The 23,320-nt window shown below is 35.1% G+C and overlaps 1 protein-coding gene across 3 annotated transcripts in view; it reads right to left on the reverse strand.

Moving 5' to 3' along the window:
• Nucleotides 1–303: 303 nt before the first annotated feature.
• MAP4K5 (mitogen-activated protein kinase kinase kinase kinase 5) overlaps nt 304–23,320 on the reverse strand; it is a 140,342-nt gene continuing 117,325 nt past the window's right edge. For all 3 annotated transcript variants that reach the window (XM_032621212.1, XM_032621213.1, XM_032621211.1), the window contains exons 27-33: nt 22,881–22,984; nt 20,869–21,046; nt 12,188–12,256; nt 9,687–9,779; nt 7,093–7,163; nt 4,365–4,420; nt 304–1,948 (exon numbers count right to left, since the gene is read on the reverse strand). In XM_032621212.1, the coding sequence (XP_032477103.1) occupies nt 1,861–1,948; nt 4,365–4,420; nt 7,093–7,163; nt 9,687–9,779; nt 12,188–12,256; nt 20,869–21,046; nt 22,881–22,984 (659 nt within the window). In that variant the 3' untranslated portion in view covers nt 304–1,860. The remainder of the gene's footprint in view (nt 1,949–4,364; nt 4,421–7,092; nt 7,164–9,686; nt 9,780–12,187; nt 12,257–20,868; nt 21,047–22,880; nt 22,985–23,320) is intronic.

Genomic DNA, 23,320 nt, shown 5'->3' on the forward strand with positions numbered 1-23,320 from the left:
TAACTGGGAGTTATCCAGCTGGGCAGTTTAGCCAGGACACTTCTGATGTCAGGATCTTTTTAGGTCTTTCCACTTGCACTGACCAGATGGCACAGAGAAGACTCTTCCAGTATTGTTAGGATGGGAAGATCTGGCTGCCAGGATTCAGAGAGGAGGAGGAAGATATTGGTCTTTGTATCCAGAATGTAAATATTTCCTGTTTTGAGTATGGTCCCCTGCCATCTATTGTATCCAGTGTCCTTCAGTCCAGAGGCCCCATTTAAAATACCCAAAACAAACAGCAACACACTTACTGAAATCATAGCATTTTTAAAGGACAATACTTTATATATCTCATTTGCATAATATTTTATTGTTTGCATATTGCATAGTGAAAAGAACAGAGTCACAAGACTCATGGTCTGACTCAACCACTAACTTGCTGTGTGAATTGGGTTAAGTCTCTTAACCTTGCTAACCCCTTATCTCCTCATCTAAAAAAAGGAGATGATGATAATACCTACTATACAGGACTGCTAAAGACCGAATGAGATAGTTACACTGTCTTTCTCTCAAGGAACTGGTGAAAATGAATTTATAGTCTGCTCTTGCCACCCCTTTGTTCATCATCTCAACAATAACTGTTAAATGCATTATGACAATAGATACCAGTGTGATGCTTTCAGTTCAAATACTAACAATAGCAGAAAGGAAGAAAACTCAAGAATGGCCCAATCCTTACTTATCTTTAGAATACTGATTTTTATAATACTTATTTATACTATCCCATCAGGAATTAAATTTCATTTAAAGATTTTTTTTTTTAACCTACTCAAAATGAAGATCTATATATGTGAAAAACCCAAGAATACACATGTAGTTGCTTTACAATTTCCACTCTGGTATAGTATAAGTAAAATACATATCATGGGCAGTTAAACACTTTCCCCCCCTACATTAGGGATGATAATATATATGAAGATTAATTTCTTATGCATTATCCCTAATGTAAAAAAAAAAAAATCACAGGTATATTATACTGCTTGTCAAGAATACATACACACAGTAGTCACATCTAGAAATACACACTCCTTCTAACAATATTTCAACCATCATCATTATCTTCTGTATGACCCCCTACAATTATATGTAGTTGAAAACACAAAACTCTCTTTTAAGGCAATTCTGGATGATATTATATTACAAAATACTTGCATTAAATAATATTGCATGTATGTATTGAACCTCCAAACACAGCCTTTAAACCCTCAAAGTACTAGTCTTAAAAGGTAAACAAAATTTTTATATATTATAAAAAAATTTAAGCTGCTCTGCAACCTTCCTTTGCTAAAAGTTAGATACATTACACCACTCCAGCAAGAGATTAATAAATAAGGATTAAATATTCTATTTTACAAAAACATACAGAATGGCCAATGTAAAAGTGAAAGGCTTACCTGATAATTTCTTTATCAAATTATGTTCATTAAGAAGGAATAAAACATGGTATAAAATGAGAAAACTGTCACTAAATTTCTCTCTCTGAAGATAATCACATGAGTTGTTATCTAAAAATATCATGGCATCCTTGTTACAAACATTTTTTTTAAAAAGACTGTGTTTCCTGGAACTAGAGGACTATCTGTCTCATAGCTTTTATTAAGCAAACTTGATAAAACCACCACATAGTGGCAAGAGATAGAATAGCTGTTTCCAGCTACAGAAAATATTGAATTCTACCTTAAAGTACAGATCATTTGAGATATAACCCATAACAATTAAAGCAAATCATAGTGTAGTTTGTACTGCATTTCCTTAAGATATTTTTGCTTTCAATGGAGTGTATTCATTTTCCTGTCATTTGAGACCAATTTCTGTTGCTTAGTAACTATTTTCATGTCCAGCCAAGATGTAAAGATTGCTGTGTGCAGTAGGATTTTCTGTTGGCCTACTTTCCAAAACAACAACCCTGCAATTAAATCAAAACAAAAAGTCTTGTTAAAGAGTAGAAACAGAGATTTCATCTTCAAATACTAACATCAAACCAGGAAAGAATATCATTGTTCACACTCACATAAAATTACACAGAGATCACATTAATAGATGCACAAATTCAGCTTTACATTTTATAGCTTAAAAACAAAACTGAATAAGAATTGATGAATTTATGAATATAAAATATTAAAAACATTTCAGGATAGTCTCATCTTATTCCAACTAAAAACAAATTTGCTTTACTCATATATGCCAAAAAAAGGTATAATAAAGCTTTAGAATATACATGAACAAGAAGGGGATGGAGGAAGGGCTGAGACAATAAAACAGAGTTTTAAGAGGCACCCGCTCACACTGTTCTTCAAGGTATTTGCAAATAAATAGTAAAGTATGAAATGGGGCCATCTCCCTTGTCCCTGGAACAAAGGCAGGGTAAGAGTTCAATAAAGGACCAATAGGAAGAAAAACCAATCAAGTGTCATATCATAGGATCTACACTGTGGGAAGACAGGTTTGAGAACAAAATAAAAACAATATGCCTGTGCAGAGAAAAAAGTCTAGAAGGGGAAATGGGAGGTGGGAGGAGTTGCATAAATAATTTATATTTTTCTAGTGTATGAATTTCCTACAACTAGCATATTATTACTTTTGAAATGAAAACAAAAAAGTAATATATACTTAAAGCATGCATTAAAGAAAAGTAGAAGGGGAAAATAAAATTACCTATAATTCAACTGCCCAGAGTTTACCATTATTAATATTCTGACATAGTTTTCTTTCCTCCTAGACATTAATACATATATTTAAACAATACAATTTAACAAATCACTTTAAAAATTAACACAAAACAAAAGCCTTGGTTAAGATATATGTCTTAAAATCAAGGAGATGCCCAAGTAAGAAGATAATCAGAACAAGGCAATGGTCTGAAAAAGGTAGTTTTTTAGGGCAAGAGTGACAGAGAACGGAGAAACAATACAAACAAAGAAGGGATAGATGAAAGAGAAGATTCTGCGGGAAGGAGTTGGAAGGAAACAAGTAACTAAGAGAAATGGCTTCTGATGCCTACCCTCTATCAAGCAGAAATCTCTCATACTATGTCTCACCAGAGTGCTATTTGTGCCAGGATCACTGAATGATCTACAATTCTTTTGTCAGCCCTTCCTGGAGAAGCAAAGGGCCTCCCATTCTACAGTCATTTACCAGGTGGTCCTCCAATTCTCTTTTATGCAGGACTAGTTACTAGGTTGCCATGCTCTCTGGGCTTGCCTTTTCAACGGCAATGGGTAGTTGCCATTTTCCAAAAATCCTTTTTCTCTTTACAAAAGTCTGTTTAAAAAATTTTTATGGAGTCATAACTCCAATTCTCCCCGACTTCCTTAAGTGTGTAATATCTAAGCAATGGTTTTGTGATTAGACTGAACTTGAAGATCAGAGGTTCTCAATCCTTGCCTCGGGACTAATGTATACCACTATAGCCAGTTTTGCTGCAGTAACAACTTTTGGAAAATAGGAAGGGATAGGTATTTTATTCATTGTAGAGGTAGATAACATAGACTTTGAAGAACAAAAGCTGTAATTCTTTTTTCATAAGATGGCATAGTTTTGGAACTTATCTTTCACTTTGATCACAGAGACCACATAATTCCTTCTAATTTAGAATTACCTCAGAGACTCAGTCAAATATCTTGTGATATAAAAGTACATGTCAGAACGTGCACATTCTGTTGGATATATACAGTAACAGTTAATAGAAGTTAACATGCCAGGGAGAAATGATGAAAACAAAGGAGCCTGAAATATGTCATGATACTAGGGACATAAACTCCCATCTTAGGGACATAAACTCCCATCTAACACATTTTGTCTTGGCTGAGTGTGACTGTTTCTAGAATCATGATCCTCACACTGACAAGAGCTTGCTTAATTGACTAATTAAAATATTTTTTTTCTCTCTCAATAAAGATACAGGGAGATTTCTCTAAGATTCTGAAGCCTCTAAGAGTTTTGTTTAACATACATAAAAATAAATAAATAAACAAACCAAACAAAAACAAACACGTAGATACAGAGTGGCTACCAGGGGGAAGAGGTAGGGGTGGAGGGAGAGTGAAATGGGTAAAGGGGGTTAATTGTGTGATGATGAAAGGAAACTAAACTTTTGGTGGTGAGCACACTGTAGGGTATATAGAACTAGAAATATAATATTGTATACATGAAATTTATATAAATGTTATAAACCAATGTTACTTCTATTGAATATAAATAAATACATTGAAACAATATAAGTATATTGAAAAATAAGTGTTTGAAACACAGTCAGAGGTTGACAGTATAATTAAAAATACAACTGTTGAACTCCTTTGGTAATAAAACAACCAAACTATTACCTGTCTGATCCTAATAAGCGGAAAACTCTTGTTTCATCTGAAATCTCCTGGGTAACCTATGAAAGAAAATATCCCATATTATTAGTCCCCATATTATTTAAATTATAATTTAAAAATCATTTAGATAGAGCAAGTATTAAAAAGAATGATAATTTTTGATACACTCAATTCCTCAAATTAAATAGATTTTAGTAAGGTTTTTTTTGACTGCTTATTAGTAGAAACAAATCAACATTTATGGAACATCCGTTTGGGTCAAGCACTTTCCTTAAAACTTTTTATGATATGTATTATCATTCCCATATTATTAAAGAGAAAACTAAGACTCAGTGAGGTTAAGTAACTTACTTTTAGGTCATATAACTAGTAGACCCAAGATCTGAGTACAGGTTTGCTGGACTGCACAGCCCCTACTCTTTCATTTACGTCATAGGGCAGATGCTTGAGGTGGCACCCCTCAGCCCACCTGATTTCAGCAGAGCTGTGGTAGACACGCCCATGCACCTGTGTCTTACATCTGTGTACTGGGGGTATTCCTCTGCTCTGTCTTCTCCAAAACTAAAGAAAGAAGGTACTCAGTCGTGCACAGGTACTATTCCAAAGTGTGGGGAGTTGACACCTCTGGGGGAAACCCTTAACTACCAGGGACAGCAGTTGGTGTATAAATGCACCCGCCTCCCCACCTTTTGATGAGCCAATTCTGAGGTGTGCTCCACACTGTTCCTCAGTAGTCCCTATAGGATTAAGCCCTCGTTGCCCATAGTGAGAAGCAGTTTATTAATGTGCTCTTTGTTGGCTTTTTGTCCCTCTGCATCTTACATTCCTTACTCTGTCACTTGTTTTTCTGGGATCTACTCCCAAATAAACAAGGACCTGAGTCCTTGTTTTAGGGTCAGCTTTTGGAAGAACACAAACTCTTGACAGTGTAGATATAAAATAAGTATAAAAATACTCTGCTATCAATGAGTTTGCAGTCTAGCTGAGAAGATGGAATTAATAAACTTGAACCAGAAAATAAATCGGGTGCTATACTAAATGCAGCTGATTTTCAGAGTATTCAGTTCAGAAATGTTCCAATCATTGTGGACTAGAATGGCTGAATATTACATTATGAACATTATAGCTAGGCCCAAATTGAAGGATGAGAACAAAACCAGAAAGAAAAAGGTAAGCAAGATGACTTAAAAATAGGAGGTAGAATTCACACTTGATATGGTAAACAACAAGTAACTTCTACAGATTTCTAACCACAGGAGTGACACAGTGAAAATAGCATCTAAGGACAATTAATGTTATGGCAGTAAGTAGGACTGTAGGCTTCATTAAATGCAGGGGCCTGGTGACATTTAGTGACATGGGTCAGTAACTAAACAGACGCTTTCAAAGACAAGCTGATTTATGTCATTTTCCCTTGGAAGCATTCTAATTCCACTGATTTATATCATTTTTACTTGGAAGCATTCTATTTCTGCATTCATATAAGAGGTGGAAATAGTTATATCTAAATAACAGTGTAAAGGTAATTCAAATAGAAGATTTTAAGCTTCAAAATAAGTCTATAAATTTGTGAGGCCCTGGTGTGCAAGAATTACACAGGTACTCACACAAATGGGAAATGTTTCTGTTAGTATTCTCTTAACTGTTAGGATTCACCTCTCAAGGTGGGAGCCCAAGTCCCACCTCCTACATGAAATATATATCCCGATTATCTCAGTAGAAGTGATTTTTGGAGACCCTTCACATCCAGGCTCTGTCACTTAACTAGTTCTGTAACTCTGGGTAAGTTACTTAATTACTCTGTACCTGTAAAATCGGGAATATGAATAGTACATTACTTTGAATTGTACCTAAATCCCACTATATTATTAGCCTTCAATAAGATAGCATTTGTAAAGTGCCTGGAAGATAAACATCATAAGGGTTTGATATTATTTATAATTATGCTTCATTATGTCTCCAATGCTATAATAAGAATAGTGTTCTAAATTAAATGTATTCGATACTCAATAAATATTTAGTAAATGAATTAATTTTCTTAGATTTTCCTTAGTCCTGTGATCCAATACATATTAATTTAGAATTTAAAATATAACATTAAAAAAGAAGCTGCAGGGGCTTCCCTGGTGGTGCAGTGGTTAAGAATCCGCCTGTCAATGCAGGGGACACAGGTTCAAGCCCTGGTCTGGGAAGATCTCACATGCCACGGAGCAACTAGGCCCACGAGCCACAACTACTGAAGCCCGAGCACCTAGAGCCCGTGGTCCCAACAAGAGAAGCCACCACAATGAGAAGCCTGTGCACCACAACAAAGAATAGCTCCCGTTCGCCACAACTGGAGAAAAGCCCGCGTGCAGCAACGAAGATCCAACGTAGCCAAAAATAAAAATCAATAAAATAAATTTATATTTAAAAAGCTGCACATTTATAGATTATGGAAAAGGCTTATTACCTTTAGAAAAGTTTAGTAAGTTTAGCAACCATATTTGTAAATTACAAATAAGAGGACTGAAATTGTGTAAACTCATGTTTGACAATTCCTTGTGGCCACTGATAATACAATAAATACAAAACAACATTATTTGAAGGGAAAATACTGGCAGTTTTGTTCTACTGGCATTAAAGGCATTAAACATAGCAACGTGGGTTCAGAAAGAAAATACATAAAACGAATGTTTCAACATTTAAAATCTTTAATGGGAATCACTGGAGGTCATTTGAGAAATCTTACCTCATCTGATTTGAAGCTTTTACCCTGCATCCCATGTTTCCAGAAAGCCAACACACTGTCTTGAAGGCATACTAAAAAGATAAGGGAGAACGGGACTAAAATAAGGCACGTAGTAGTGCATTATACATTTTCCTTAACTGTCCTTAATAAATGAAAATGTAAGGCTATTCAAGTGCTTGGTGCAAAATTCCACTGTCTAGACCATTAGTTCCCAACATTTTTGTGGCTAAGTCATGACAAAGCTCAATTTATTGAGGCAGGGTCATGGAAGTTTTCAAAGATACATTATAACAGGCATTTATTTAAAAATGGGCTAACTTTTGATAAGCTGGACATCAGCATATTAATTTTTCTTTCATATACTATCTTTTGTCTTACGTAAATAATAAAAACATAACTGGTTTTTTGGATTAAAAAACATGATTATTTAAATAATGTGATATATTTAGAAGTTGCTATTAAGGAAGCATCTTTTATTTCTGTTCACATATTCCCTATTATAAAATTAATTTTTAAAAATAAACCTGTCCTGTAATCTAAAATTTAACCACACACTGAATATTTTTGATCTGTGAACCAATTCTTATTTGGAGGGGCTAGGGGCTCTCAGCTATAGTACTCACTGTTGCTGCCCAACCCCATTAGGCCTCCAGAGCCCACCGGGCCTTTGCCCTGTCCTTGCAGGTCCCACTGTTCACAAGTGTGGTCACAGATTTGAGCCAAGCTTGCCCAACTTCTTGATGGCTTTGGAATCAGGAACGACCGTGACCCCAAAGTGTGGCCACCTCATGACATGCCATATCCCTTCTTGCTGCCCACCCATCTCCCACGATCCCCTGGGGTGGCCTGAGGGTCTTGGAGGAAAACCTGTTCATTGTGCCTTGTCCATTTCTGTGTCCTGCCTGTGCTGGGCCCACTGAAGCACACACATGGGGTCACTTAGTGGTGAAACAGAGTGGCAGGGTCCCCAATTTTGGGGTGGGGGGGGAGGCAGCAGGGCCTCTGGGTCCTTCCTGGCCAGAGGCTAGAGTCATTAAAGCATAGTGAGAGAAGGACAAAACCAATTTGATTGTTGGAGAGTTAGCCATATGCCCTATACCAGTAAAGATGATGGGAGAAAGTGATTGAAATTTATTATATTTCTTACTAGAATATTGACTCTGTAAAAAGTTAACATAAGAATGTTCTGGAAACATAATTTAGCTCAATAAACATTAAAGTATTTTACAATAACCAATCATACAAGCTTCACTAGCCATGAAATAAAAAAACAGGTAGTACTGGCTTTGTTTTTAAAAGGTGACTTAAAGGGACTCTTTTTACCCAGGAGGATCCTTGAAATTATTCCAAAGTTCACTGGAAAGAAGAGATGGTAGCCTAGGAGGAACAAACTTTTGTAGAACGAAAATACCCTAAAAAATGTGGCATATATGAAAAAGTTGAGGTACTAGTGTGTTTCAGTTAAAATTAAGAGGACCTAAAGATCTGTATATTGGAATCTCTATTGAAAATATTAAACCTTAGAAACTGGCGTGCAACAGCCAGCATACAAAGGAGTAAAAGAAGAAAATATTTCCAAAATTCCTTTTGTCATGGCATCTACAGAAAGTTTAGGTTTTCTGCTTGAATAAAATTTCCAATCATAAGCAAATTATTCCTATGTAAGAGGGTTACCCAGAGGGATGAATGAATGTTCTTTGCAACAGGGCAAAACTCCACTTGAGAAACCATTAAATTTTTAAAAAATCAACAGAAAACTTTCTAAACAGTAAGAAACACATTTTTTAAAGTATATACATTTAATTATAAAATACATATAGTTTTTACAGTCCAAATAAAAATCACCAATTTTGTTTTAACTGTTTTTGACTTAAAGTAGAACCATATCATGAATTGTTCAAAATGTTTCCACCCACAGTATTTTTTCATAAGTTCTATCACCCTTGAAGAAAATACTTACTGACATATAATCAGTGAGGATGCAAACAATAATAATTTTTATCATAATACCAATGATATTACAGAGTAAAACACTCATTGACAAGGAAGCAAATTCAAATGGCATAGTATTTTCCAGATTCTGTGGGAAAGTATTTATATTTAAATAGACCTAAAAGCAAAAACCATCAACACACACCAACCAGAATCTTACACGGCAAAGAATTCTAGCATATCTAACATTGTTAATCACATCACACAAATACCTTCATGATTTGGAAAGAATTGGAAGAAGTATAATTCACTTGATGCAGCAAAGGGAACAATGAATAGAAGAAATGATTTCATGTTTTAAATATTCAAGAAACGACAATAAAAGATTTATTACGGTCCAGACCTGCACTGTCTAATATTATAGTAACTAGCCCTGTGTGGCTATTTACATCAAATTTTAAATTAATTAAAATTAAAATGTAGCACTAGCCATGTTTCAAGTACTTAACAAGTGTGGTTAATGACTACTGTATTTAAGAACACAGAGAACATTTCTATATCAAAGAAACTTCTATGAGACAGTGCTGGTCTAGATAACCCTAAGTATAGAATGAACAAAAAACCAAGTACTCTAAATGCATTATTAATAAAAGGAGACTTACCTACAGATTCAATGCGAAAATCAAAACTTAGCTCAGAGGCCAGTTTCTTACTTGATTTTAGTTTTCCTTGTAGATTTACAATTTTTACAAATTCTTAAAAAAAGAAAAAACAAGTCAAGACTGGAAATGCAGATTTGCTAAAATAAATGTAACTTGATAAGTGGATTTTACATGGATATATAATGATATTAATAAAGTTCAATTATTTCTCTTGATTCAAGTATGCCCAGTGAAAAACTGTCACTGATAGATTCTATAAGAGTGAGGCCTCCGTTGTAAATGGCAATTCCACCAGCATTTTTTTTCATAGTTTATATTGAACACTTACGTTCTCATTTTTTAAAAAGTGAAGTGTTTCTTTAATAGTGGTTAACTTGGTGCCTAAATATTCAGCAATAAGAGTTGGTTTTTTCCCCCTTACAAATTACATAACATATGATAAGTAATATTTGCAGTAATTCTTAACTTTAGTATGTAACTAATATTCTACAGAAGTACAAGGGAGGAAAAGATAGTACTCTCAAAAGTCAGAATTTCTTTTTAAGTAAACTCTGGGATAGACAGTATATGTGAGTATTTCTATTTCCCTTTTGTCCATTTGTTTTTTAATTTAACCATCTTAGCTCTGACTTGGAAGATATCTTTACTCTGCATTACTTTCTCATCTGTCTACCATTATTTGTTATTACACACCTATTGTGATTACACACCTATCTCCATTGCTGCTTAGTAAAACTGATTTATACCATAGAGTTGACAAACAATTTTCAAAGTGTTACACTGCTCCCCTAAGAAAAAAAGAACAACTGAAGAAAGTCAACTTTCCATTTACCATGAATAGCTGGGAAATGGAAGTCCTAATTAATCAAAGGTTTAAAAAATTTTTTTTAAAATACATAAATCAACAAAATGAAAACTAAGTACAATTTATTTTCCTTGTTTGACTCAGAAGGTATTTAGGCATTTAATGTTAAAGGTTCAATATTACTACAATTAAATTCTGATCATCTGTTTACTTCATTAATTAGTACTGAGTCTTCTACTTGTTTGGGTAAAAAATAATTTATCAAATTCACTTAAGAGTAACCAAACAACATGCCAATCTTATCAGTATTCAAAGAAGCAAAAATACTTAAGGGATAATGGGCAAATGAAACACCCTGGGGTTTGGTTTACTTATCTATAATATTAGATGATCTTTATGATTCTATAAGGCAAATCCACTAGGGAACACTTTAGAGAATAGAAATTAAGACAAAAATACAGGTAAATTAAGTAGTGGAACAATTTTAAAAATAACCCTAAACATCTATGGGCAGGTCTAGTAATTTTAAAATATTGGAGTGAATCAAACCACAGCAAATATTGCCAAATTTCAAATATAATGCCAAGTCTGGGTGAATTTCACTTGCAGGATTCATTGCATTAAAGTAAGGGGGATTTTAAGAATTAGAGTGCTTTGTTTGCAAAATTGAAAACACCTGTTGTTAAAGTTTTTCTGTCTCTTCCACTGCATATACAGTACAACACACATCTATCAGTAACATCTCTCACTGCATCAAAAGAATCACTACTAGCAGGTAAAGGTGTCAAATCTATTTGTGCATTAGAATATCACACTGACATGATTCCAAAAGTTCATGTTATATGACTACAAGTGACCAAATTAGTATAACCTTCTATTTTTCATTAATTATGATGAATTATACAGAATTTTGTACAGAATAATTTTATACAGAATTTTACCCCAAGGTTATGGCAAACTATTCTAATACAGTTGTCCCTCAGTATCCACGGGGAATTGGTTCCAGTACCCCTCACGGAGACCAAAGTCCATGGATCCTCAAGTGCCTTATATGAAATGGCCTAGTGTTTGCATATAACCTACACACAACCTCCCACAGACTTTAATTTTAAAAAATATTTTTATTGAAATATAGTTGATTTACAATATCATGTAAGTTTCAGGTGTATAGCACAGCGATTCAGTTATACGTATGTGTGTGTATATATATGTAGATATAGTTTCAGATTTTTTTCCCTTATAGGTTATTACATAATATTGAGTATAGCTCCCTGTGCTACACAGTACATCCTAGATTACTTATAATAACTAATACAACACAAAAGCTATATAAATAGTTGCCAGGCACTTGCAAATTCAGGTTTGCTTTTTGAGCTTTCTGGAATTTTTTTTCTAAATATTTTCAATCCATGGTTGGCTGAATAGAGGATGTGGAACCTACAGATACAGAGGGCTGACTGTGTAATGTTCCCAAGTAGGCCAAACAGAATAAAGAAAAAGGTCACAGAGGATAGTCTGACAAACAGATCAATTAGTTACTACATCTGTAGCCAATTTAGGTTTTTCATCAATAAAACAATGCCACTTAAGGTGGAAAACTGCAAATCTACTTTACTGATTCTATTAGAATCAATTCCATGAAAAGGTATGTTATATCAAGTAGTATACTTAGAATAAACTTTAAAATAATACTTACTGTCTAAACACACTAAAACAGTATCTCTCTCCAACTGTGTTACATGAATGGAATCTAACTGTTGGCTGCCTTGGGGGGAAAAAAACAAGGTTACAGTTATATAACATGCATTAAAAACTAGAACTTAGAAAAGAAACACAAATTATGATTTTTTTCTGTGATTTTAAACTAGCCTTTGAAATAAACACAGAAATTATATTTTGTAACTGTCTTGTCAAAAACTGTATGTAAGTCAATTTAAAAGAACAAAGTCCTATGCAAGGCTAACTGAGCTGAGAAAGGCTCAATATTACATTTAGTTAATACCTCTGCTAGTTCTAGAAAGATGAGTTACAAAAATAAAATGAAGCAAACGGTAAATATGGGGAAGAAAGTAAGATGCATGCTATATACAGTGACTAGATTTTGCTTTGCATTTTGCAGTAGCCAATGGGAAGATGAAAACAAGATCAGTTACGTGCATCACAGTGTCCCTGAGATAAAAATAAGTCAGTAATTCAGAAAAAGCAAAAGGATTAAGGAAACTATTAGAGAGAAATTTTCCTGGTATTTGGGGGGGGGGGGATGGTGTGTGTGGGGGGGTGTATGCACATAGGAAGGAGTTCCTGTATTAACAGGACACCAGGGTAGCATAATGAACAATACTGTCAACAACATCTTTGCAGGAAGCAACTTTCATCACTTTGCTGATATTCACAGCGCTACTTCTCTTAACATCTGCTAATAGAAGTCATGACATTTCTGTAGAACATTTTTGGTAAAACAATTTATTTTAGCCACTCAGATGGCGTGAATGGTCTAGATGAAGCTAAGAAAACATTTTAGATAATTTAGAGCAGTCATTCTTTCTTATTTTAATTAATTTTTATTGGACTATAGTTGATTTAAAATGTTGTGTTACTTTCTGCTCTACAGCAAAGTGAATCAGTTATACATATACATATATCCACTCTTTTTTAGATTCTATTCCCACATAGGTCATTAAAAGAGTATTGAGTAGAGTTCCCTGTGCTATAGATTCTTATTAGTTATCTATTTTATATATAGTAATGTGTATATGCCAATCTTCTTGAAGCTTTTTAAAAATTTTTTTCAATTTTATTTTTTTATACAGCAGGTTCTTATTAGTCATCAATTTTATACAATTAGTGTATACATGTCAATCGCAATCGCCCAATTCATAACACCACCATCCCCACCCCGCCCCGCGGCTTTCCCCTCTTGGTGTCCATACGTTTGTTCTCTACATCTGCATCTCAACTTCTGCCCTGCAAACCGGCTCATCTGTACCATTTTTCTAGGTTCCACATACATGCGTTAAAATACGGTATTTGTTTTCCTTACTTCACTCTGTATGACAGTCTCCAGATCCATCCACGTCTCAACAAATGACTCAATTTTGTTCCATTTTATGGCTGAGTAATATTCCATTGTATATATGTACCACACTTTCTTCATCCATTTGTCTGTCGACAGGCATTTAGGTTGCTTCCATGACCTGGCTATTGTAAATAGTGCTGCAATGAACATTGGGGTGCATGTGTCTTTTTGAATTATGGTTTTCTCTGGGTATATGCCCAGTAGTGGGATTGCTGGATCATATGGTAATTCTATTTTCAGTTTTTTAAGGAACCTCCATACTGTTCACCAGAGTGGCTGTATCAACTTACATTCCCACCAACAGTGCAAGAGGGTTCCCTTTTCTCAACACCCTCTCCAGCATTTGTTGCTTGTAGATTTTCTGAGGATGCCCATTCTAACTGGTGTGAGGTGATACCTCACTGTAGTTTTGATTTGCATTTCTCTAATAATTAGTGATGTTAAACAGCTTTTCATGTGCTTCTTGGCCATCTGTATGTCTTCTTTGGAGAAATGTCTATTTAGGTCTTCTGCCCATTTTTGGATTGGGTTGTTTGTTTAATATTGAGCTGCATGAGCTGTTTATATATTTTGGAGATTAATCCTTTGTCTGTTGATTCATTTGCAAATATTTTCTCCCATTCTGAGGGTTGTCTTTTCGTCTTATGGTTTCCTTTGCTGTGCAAAAGCTTTTAAGTTTCATTAGGTCCCATTTGTTTATTTTTGTTTTTATTTCCCTTACTCTAGGAGGTGGATCAAAAAAAGATCTTGCTGTGATTTATGTCAAAGAGTGTTCTTCCTATGTTTTCCTCTAAGAGTTTTATAGTGTCTGGCCTTACACTTAGGTCTTTAATCCATTTTGAGTTTCTTTTTGTGTATGGTGTTAAGGAGGGTTCTAATTTCATTCTTTTACATGTAGCTGTCCAGTTTTCCCAGCACCACTTATTGAAGAGACTATCTTTTCTCCATTGTATATCCTTGCCTCCTCTGTCATAGATTAGTTGACCATAGGTGCATGGGTTTATCTCTGGGCTTTCTATCTTGTTCCATTGATCTATGTTTCTGTTTTTGTGCCAGTACCATATTGTCTTGATTACTGTAGCTGTGTAGTATAGTCTGAAGTCAGGGAGTCTGATGCCTCCAGCTCCGTTTTTTCCCCTCAAGACTGCTTTGGCTATTCAGGGTCTTTTGTGTCTCCATACAAATTTTAAGAATTTTTGTTCTAGTTCTGTAAAAAATGCCACTGGTAATTTGATAGGGATTGCATTGAATCTGTAGATCGCTTTGGGTAGTATAGGCATTTTCACAATATTGATTCTTCCAATCCAAGAACATGGTATATCTCTCCATCTGTTGGTATCATCTTTAATTTCTTTCATCAGTGTCTTATAGTTTTCTGCATACAGGTCTTTTGTCTCCCTAGGTAGGTTTACTCCTAGGTATTTTATTCTATCTGTTGCAATGGTAAATGCGAGTTTTTCCTTAATGTCTCTTTCAGATTCTTCATCATTAGTGTATAGGAATGCAAGAGATTTCTGTGCATTAATTTTGTATCCTGTAACTTTACCAAATTCATTGATTAGCTCTAGTAGTTTTCTGGTGGCATTTTTAGGATTCTCTATGTATAATATCATGTCATCTGCAAACAGTGACAGTTATACTTCTTCTTTTCTAATTTGTATTCCTTTTATTGCTTTTTCTTCTCTGATTGCTGTGGCTAGGACTTCCAAAACTATGTTGAATAAAACAGTGGTGAGAGTGGACATCCTTGTCTTGTTCCTGTTCTTAGAGGAAATGCTTTCAATTTTTCGCCATTGGGAATGATGTTTGCTGTGGGTTTGTCATATATGGGCTTAATTATGTTGAGGTTGGCTCCCTCTATGCCCACTTTCTGGAAAGTTTTTATCATAAATGGGTGTTGAATTTTGTCAAAAGCTTTTTCTGCATCTATTGAGATGATAATATGGTTTTTATTCTTCAATTTGTTAATATGGTGTATCACATTGATTGATTTGCGTATATTAAAGAATCCTTGCATCCCTGGGATAAATCCCACTTGATCATGGTGTATGATCCTTTTAATGTGTTGTTAGATTCTGTTTGCTAGTATTCTGTTGAGGATTTATGCATCTACACTCATCAGTTACATTAGTCTATAATTTTTTTTTTGTAATATCTTTGTCTGGTTTTGGTATCAGGATGATGGTGGCCTCATAGAATGAGTTTGGGAGTGTTCCTTCCTCTGCCATTTTTTGGAAGAGTTTGAGAAGGATAGGTGTTAGCTCTTCTCTAAATGTTTGATAGAATTCACCTATGAAGCCATCTGGTCCTGGACTTTTGTTTGTTGGAAGATTTTTAATCACAGTTTCAATTTCTGTGCTTGTGATTGGCCTGTTCATATTTTCTATTTCTTCCTGGTTCAGTCTTGGAAGGTTACACCTTTCTAAGAATTTGTCCATTTCTTCCAGGTTGTCCATTTTATTGGCATAGAGTTGCTTATAGTAGTCTCTTAGGATGCTTTGTATTTCTGCGGTGTCTGTTGTAACTTCTCCCTTTTCATTTCTAATTTTATTGATTTGAGTCCTCTCCCTCTTTTTCTTGATGAGTCTGGCTAATGGTTTATCAATTTTGTTTATCTTCTCAAAGAACCAGCTTTTAGTTTTATTGATCTTTGCTATTTTCTTTGTTTCTATTTCATTTATTTCAGCTCTAATCTTTATGATTTCTTTCCTTCTGCTAACTTTGGGTTTTGTTTGTTCTCCTTTCTCTAGTTCCCTTAGGTGTAAGGTTAGATTGTTTGAGATTTTTCGTTTCTTGAGGTAGGCTTGTAAACTTCCCTCTTAGAACTGCTTTTGCTGCATCCCATAGGTTTTGGATCGTTGTGTTTTCCTTGTCATTTGTCTCTACGTAATTTTTATTTCCTCCTTGATTTCTTCAGTGATCTCTTGGTTATTTAGTAATGTACTGTTTAGCCTACATGTGTTCATGTTTTTTACATTTTTTTCCCTGTAACTCATGTCTCATATCATAGCACTGTGGTCAGAAAAGATGGCTGATATGATTTCAGTTTTCTTAAATTTACTGAGGCTTGATTTGTGACCCAAGATGTGATCTATCCTGGAGAATGCTCCGTGTGCACTTGAGGAAGTGTAATCTCCTGTTTTTGGATGGAATGTCCGATAAATATCAATTAATTCTATCTGGTCCCTTGTGTCATTTAAAGCTTGTGTTTCCTTATTTTCTGTTTGCATGATCTGTCCATTGGTGTAAGTGAGGTGTTAAAGTCTCCCACTATTATTGTGTTACTGTCGATTTCCTCTTTTATAGCTGTTAGCAGTTGCCTTATGTATTGAGGTGCGCCTATGTTGGGTGCATATATAATTGTCATATCTTCTTGGATTGATCCCTTGATCATTATGTAGTGTCCTTCCTTGTCTCTTGTAACATTCTTTATTTTAAAGTCTATTTTATCTGATATGAGTATTGCTACTCCAGCTTTCTTTTGATTTCCATTTGCATGGAATATCTTTTTCCATCTCCTCACTTTCAGTCTGTATGTGTCCCTAGGTCTGAAGTGGGTCTCTTGTAGACAGCATATATATATATATATATATATATATATATATATATATATATATATATATGCTGTCTACAAGGTCTTGTTTTTGTTATCTATTCAGCAAGCCTGTGTCTTTTGGTTGGAGCATTTAATCCATTCACGTTTAAGGTAATTATTGATATGTATGTTCCTGTGACCATTTTCTTAATTGTTTTGGGTTTGTTTTTGTAGGTCCTTTTCTTCTCTTCTGTTTCCCACTTAGAGAAATTCCTTTAGCATTTGTTGTAGAGCTGGTTTGGTAGTGGTGAATTAGCTTTTGCTTGTCTGTAAAGCTTTTGATTTCTCCATCGAATCTGAATGAGATCCTTGCTGGGTAGAGTAATCTTAGTTTTAGGTTCTTCCCTTTCATCACTTTAAGTATATCATGCCATTCCTTTCTGGCTTGTAGAGTTTCTGCTGAGAAATCAGCTGTTAACCTTATGGGAGTTCCCTTGCATGCTATTTGTCGTTTTTCCCTTGCTGCTTTCAATAATTTTTGTCTTTAATTTTTGCCAATTTGATTACTATGTGTCTCAGTGTGTTTCTCCTTGGGTTTATCCTGCATGGGACTCACTGCGCTTCCTGGACTTGGGTGGCTATTTCCTTTCCCATGTTAGGGAAGTTTTTGACTATAATCTCTTCAAATATTTTCTCTGGTCCATTTTCTCTCTCTCTTCTCCTTCTGGGACCCCTCTAACGCGAATGTTGTTGAGTTTAATGTTTTCCCAGAGGTCTCTTAGGCTGTCTTCATTTCTTCTCATTCTTTTTTCTTTATTCTGTTCCGTGGCAGTGAATTCCACCATTCTGTCTTCCAGGTCACTTATCTGTTCTTCTGCTTCAGTCATTCTGCTACTGATTCCTTTTAGTGTAGTTTTCATTTCAGTTACTGTATTGTTCACCTCTGTTTGTTTGTTCTTTAATTCTTCTAGTGTTTGTTAAACATTCCTTGCATCTTCTTGATCTTTGCCTCCATTCTTTTTCCAAGGTCCTGGATCATCTTCACTATCACTATTTTGAATTCTTTTTCTGGGAGGTTGCCTATCTCCACTTCATTTAGTTGTTTTTCTGGGGTTTTATCTTGTTCCTTCATCTGGTACATAGCCCTCTGCCTTTTCATCTTGTCTCTCTTTCTGTGAATGTGGTTTTTGATCCACAGGCTGCAGGACTGTAGTTCTTCTTGCTTCTCCTCTTGAAGCTTCTTATGAATATACTTTATGTCTTGTGTTCACAACACACTTGGGAATTCCAGGGTGGACCAGTGGTTAGGACTCAGCATTCTCACTGCCAGGGGCCAGGGTTTGATCCTTGGTCAGGGAACTAAGATCCTGCAAACGGCACTTCAACAATTTCTCTTTTCATTTCAGCTAACATTTTTCTCTTGTTCTTCCCACTCAAACTATCAAAAAATGTTGTCCACATTTGCTGTCTCTATTTATTTACTTCCCACTCATCCTTTGCCATTGTAATCTCAGAGCAGTCATTCTTAACTACATCTCTTTGGGACACTCATAGATCCTCTCCCTTAAAAACTGCACATCTGAGCATAAACACAATTATTATTTTGGGTTTTGGTGGACCTCCCAAAGTTCATATATAGTGAAGAAACCAGATGTACAGAATTAATAAACTGTTGTCCTTTGGCAACACTCCAAAAAATAGCTCTTCTCAGTAAAGATATGTTCGTGCATTTATTCAACATTTATTGAGTGCTGATAAGTGCTAAGCACCATCCTTGGAGAAAAGGATACTGCAATAATACATTAAACTACGACTAAAAGAGTTTTGGAATAGGAGTTCATTTTAATTGTTACAGCTGTTGCCAGTTCAAGGCATGGCCTCAACAATCAACATACCTGGGAGATAGTTTAGCAATCATTTGTGAATATGGAAAAGCCTAATAAAGGCAGTCTCTGCTTCAGGGTGATTTGAATGTTTACCCTCAGTGTCCTGGCTCTCCTTAGGTAGTAATTTTGGGTCTGCCTTAATTTTAGCCTAGACAATGTTAAAAGTGGGTAGAACAGTTTGCCTCTGGCATTAAAAAACAAAACAAACAACAACAAAAACACCTCAACCCTCAACCCTGCAAATTCACAAGAGGACTCACTGAATGCCCAGCCTTAAGCAATGTAACCTCCTCATACATCATACAGAAGATAGTAGTTTGAAAACTCACATTAGATAATCATATGAAATGACTTTCTCTACACTATTATTATATACTAACCAATAAAAAAAAGTTGGGGCTGTCTCCCAAACATGATCTTGGTTTTTAAATAAACTGACCCAAAACTCTTCTTTTTAGCAATAATTACATGATAGGAACACGTTTCTATTTGGGCTGTTTATATTTCATAATAAATGTCATTTCCACCTTTCTGTTAGCTATACCAGGAAGATATGCATCTACCTCAACCAAAAACATTATTAGAAAGAAAGGTGGGTGCAGGTGGGGTGGGAGGGTAAAAGAATACATTCCTATTTTATTCGAGGTGATAAAGAATATAACAGTGGTCAAAAATAAGTTATAACTAAAGCTTACTTGACTTCATATATAAAAATGGCTTGATAAATCTGGCTGACAATACACTAGCACAACAAAAACAGTAAACTGGCAAAATGAAGATCTTCATTTTACTTATTTTTTAACATGAATTCTTTAATATTTTATTTTTAAAAATTTAAAACTTTATTTATTTTGGTTGCGCTGGGTCTTAGTTGCAGTAGGCAGGCTCCTTAGTTGTGGCTCACGGGCTTAGTTGCGGCTCGTGGGCTCCTTAGTTGCAGCCAGCGGGCTCCTTAGTTGTGGCAAGTGAACTCTTAGTTGCGGCATGCATGTGGGATCTAGTTCCCTGACCAGGGATTGAACCCTTGTCCCCTGCATTGGAAGGTGGATTCTTAACCACTGCAGCACCAGGGAATTCCCTTGACATGAATTCTTGATCGATTTGTTCCAATTTTAAAGTTTGAAAATAAACTTCTCAACCTTTTCAGAGTTTTCACTGAGATATGTTTGATAAAATCCTAGGCTAACAAACCATTCTCAGAAAATGCAAGAGATATTTTCCTGTATCTTTAAATGGTAAAGCTTGGAGGCCACACATCAGAAGTTTCTATTCCAGTATGAAAAGTACTAGAACTCAATGATTTTAAGAAGTGTGGGGGGAAAGAACCAATAGGAAAAAAACTGTTATTTCTTTGCTTGAGAAGCTGATAAAATTTGAAAAGTATCTTAGAAAACTTAATTATTTAGTAAGTCCAAAGATTAACTGATAACAACTAAGACTTTTAAATTTCAGGACTCATTAAAATTTTCCTGGGCTTCCCTGGTGGCGCAGTGGTTGGGAGTCCGCCTGCCGATGCAGGGGACACGGGTTTGTGCCCCAGTCCGGGAGGATCCCACGTGTCGCGGAGCGGCTGGGCCCGTGAGCCATGGCGGCTGAGCCTGCGTGTCCAGAGCCTGTGCTCCGCAACGGGAGAGGCCACAACAGTAAGAGGCCCGCATAACGCAAAAAAAAAAAAAAAAAAATTTTCCTTGGTAAAATACTTTGTATCAAATTGCCTCAGGCAAATAGAGATCATAAACTATATGTACATGATCCTCTGGGCCTACTTGGGAAACTATGTTCTGAATCTTTATTTGAAAGAGCCCACACAGGTTGAACCTATTCTGCTTCTTTTGCAGGCAAAAGCATCAATATTTTAACATAAAGTAAAAAACACTTACCTCCACCAATTTCTGTAAACCATGAAGATGCAGAGTTCAAATTGATTGTCTCAAACTGAACTACCTGATTTAATTCGGTGCCCTTGCTAATAGCTACACAGACCATAGGGTATTCCTGTTCTGGTATTACCAGCATTTCAAAAACATTCAAAGGACTTGGCAAAGGAAAGTCAAAGTGCTGCAAAAAACAAACAGATGTATAATTTAGAAACAATCTCCTCATTCATATTGTTGAATAAAGTGAACAGAAAGGCTTTCATTTTCTTAATTGATCTAAATCTAAAAAACGACTACCTCTTATCAGCACAAAAACAGACATATAGATCAATGGAACAGAATAGAGAGCCTAGAAGTAAACCCATACACCTATGATTAATTAATCTACAACAAAAGAGAAAAGAATATACAATGGAGAAAAGACAGTCTCTTCAACAAGCAGTGTTAGGAAAGCTGGACAGCCTCATGTAAATCAATGAAGTTAGAACACTCCATCACACCATATAAAATAATAAACTCAAAATGGTTTAAAGACTTAAATATAAGATATAGCACCATAAAACTCTTAGAACACAGGCAAAACATTCTTTGACAAAAAGCATAGCAATATTTTCTTAGATCAGTTTGCCAAGGCAAAAAAAATAAAAATAAATAAGCAAAAATAAACAAATGGGATGTAATCAAACTTAAAAGCTTTTTGCACAGCAAAGGAAACCATAAACAAAACAAAGAAAACGTCCAGAATGGGACAAAATATTTGCAAATGATGCAACTGACAAGGGGTTAATTTCCAAAATATACAAACAGTTCATATAACTCAATATCAAAACAACAACCGAATCAAAAAATGGGCAGAACACCTAAATAGACATTTTCCCAAAGAAGACATACAGATGGCTAACAGGCACATGAAAAGTTGTTCAACATCACTAATTATTAGAGAACCGCAAATCAAAACTACAATGAGGTACCACCTCACAACAGTCAAAATGGCCATCACTAAAGAGTCTATAAATAATAAATGCTAGAAAGGGTGTGGAGCAAAGGGTACTCTCCTACATTGTTTGTGGGGGGCAGCCACTGTGGAAAACAGTATGGAGGTTCCTTAAAAAACTAAAAATAGAGCTAACATATGATCCAGCAATCTCACTCCTTGGCAAATATCCAGAAAAGATGAAACTCTAATTTGAAAAGATACACGCACCCCATGTCGTTCACAGCGGCACTATTTACAACAGCCAAGACCAGAAACAATCCAAGTGCCCATCAACAGATGATTGGCATAAGAAAATGTGATTGATACACACACACACACACACACACACACACACACACAGAGGAATATTATTCAGCCATAAAAGGAATGAAATATTGCCATTTGCAGAAACATGGATGGACCTAGAGAATACCATGCTTAGTGAAGCCAGACAAAGACAAATACTATATGATATCATTTATATGTGGAATCTAAAAAATAATACAAATGAATATATATACGAAACAGAAACAAACTCACAGACAGAAAACAAATAGGAGAGGGAGTGGGGGAGGGATAAATAAGAAGTATGGGATTAACAAACTACTATACATAAAATAGATAAGGAACAAGGATTTACTGTATAATACAAGGAACTATATTTAATATCTTTTAATAACCTATAATGGAAAATAATAACTTAATACTTTGCTGTATAACTGAAACTAACACAATATCATAATACTTCAATTAAAAAAAGGACTACCTTTAAATATCATGATAAGAATCAGTTTTCCATAAAAATATGTTTTAGAGACTTGGCCATATTCTTCTTTATGGCTGTGATATTTCTGGAAGTTTATTAACACAAGTTAAAGATAAAATCTTAAGAACACAAAAATCCCTAAACCCAATAAACACCTATAAATAACTATAAACATGCTAACCCTAGATGGTAGCATTGCAGTCTTATAATTTCAGGTTCAGTTATACATTAGTGTTTTCTAAATTAAAAAAGTGTAAACAAAGTAACATATACCTTTATTAACATGAATTTCTGCATTGGCTCATACCACTGAAGTAAAACAATTCCAGACTGTAAAGCTCCACAGAGGTATTTATGTCCTGTGTAAGGGTTTCTGACTGGAAAGAAACAAAACAAAACAGACACACCCAAAACACTGAATATTTTTATATAAAAACAAAGTTTAGCTAAAAGCAATTACTAAGTTATACTCACCTAAAACCTAACCCAGCTTTCTGTATAAAGGCAGTGCTGATACATAGGAAAAACCAATTAAATGTGGCCTGCCAGTGATACCAAACTATGAATGGAAGAATAATCATTTGAACTGTTAATTTAGGTGATAAAGGATAATTATTGTTTCTGTTCACTAGGATGATAAGAGTGCAGAAAGTAAAGAAAGATGATATCTTTTTCCTTTGGCTTTGTTATACCCTTTCTTTTTCACTCTCTTA

This window comes from Phocoena sinus, chromosome 2, assembly GCF_008692025.1.
Source record: "Phocoena sinus isolate mPhoSin1 chromosome 2, mPhoSin1.pri, whole genome shotgun sequence".
NCBI classification, from domain to species: domain Eukaryota; kingdom Metazoa; phylum Chordata; class Mammalia; order Artiodactyla; family Phocoenidae; genus Phocoena; species Phocoena sinus.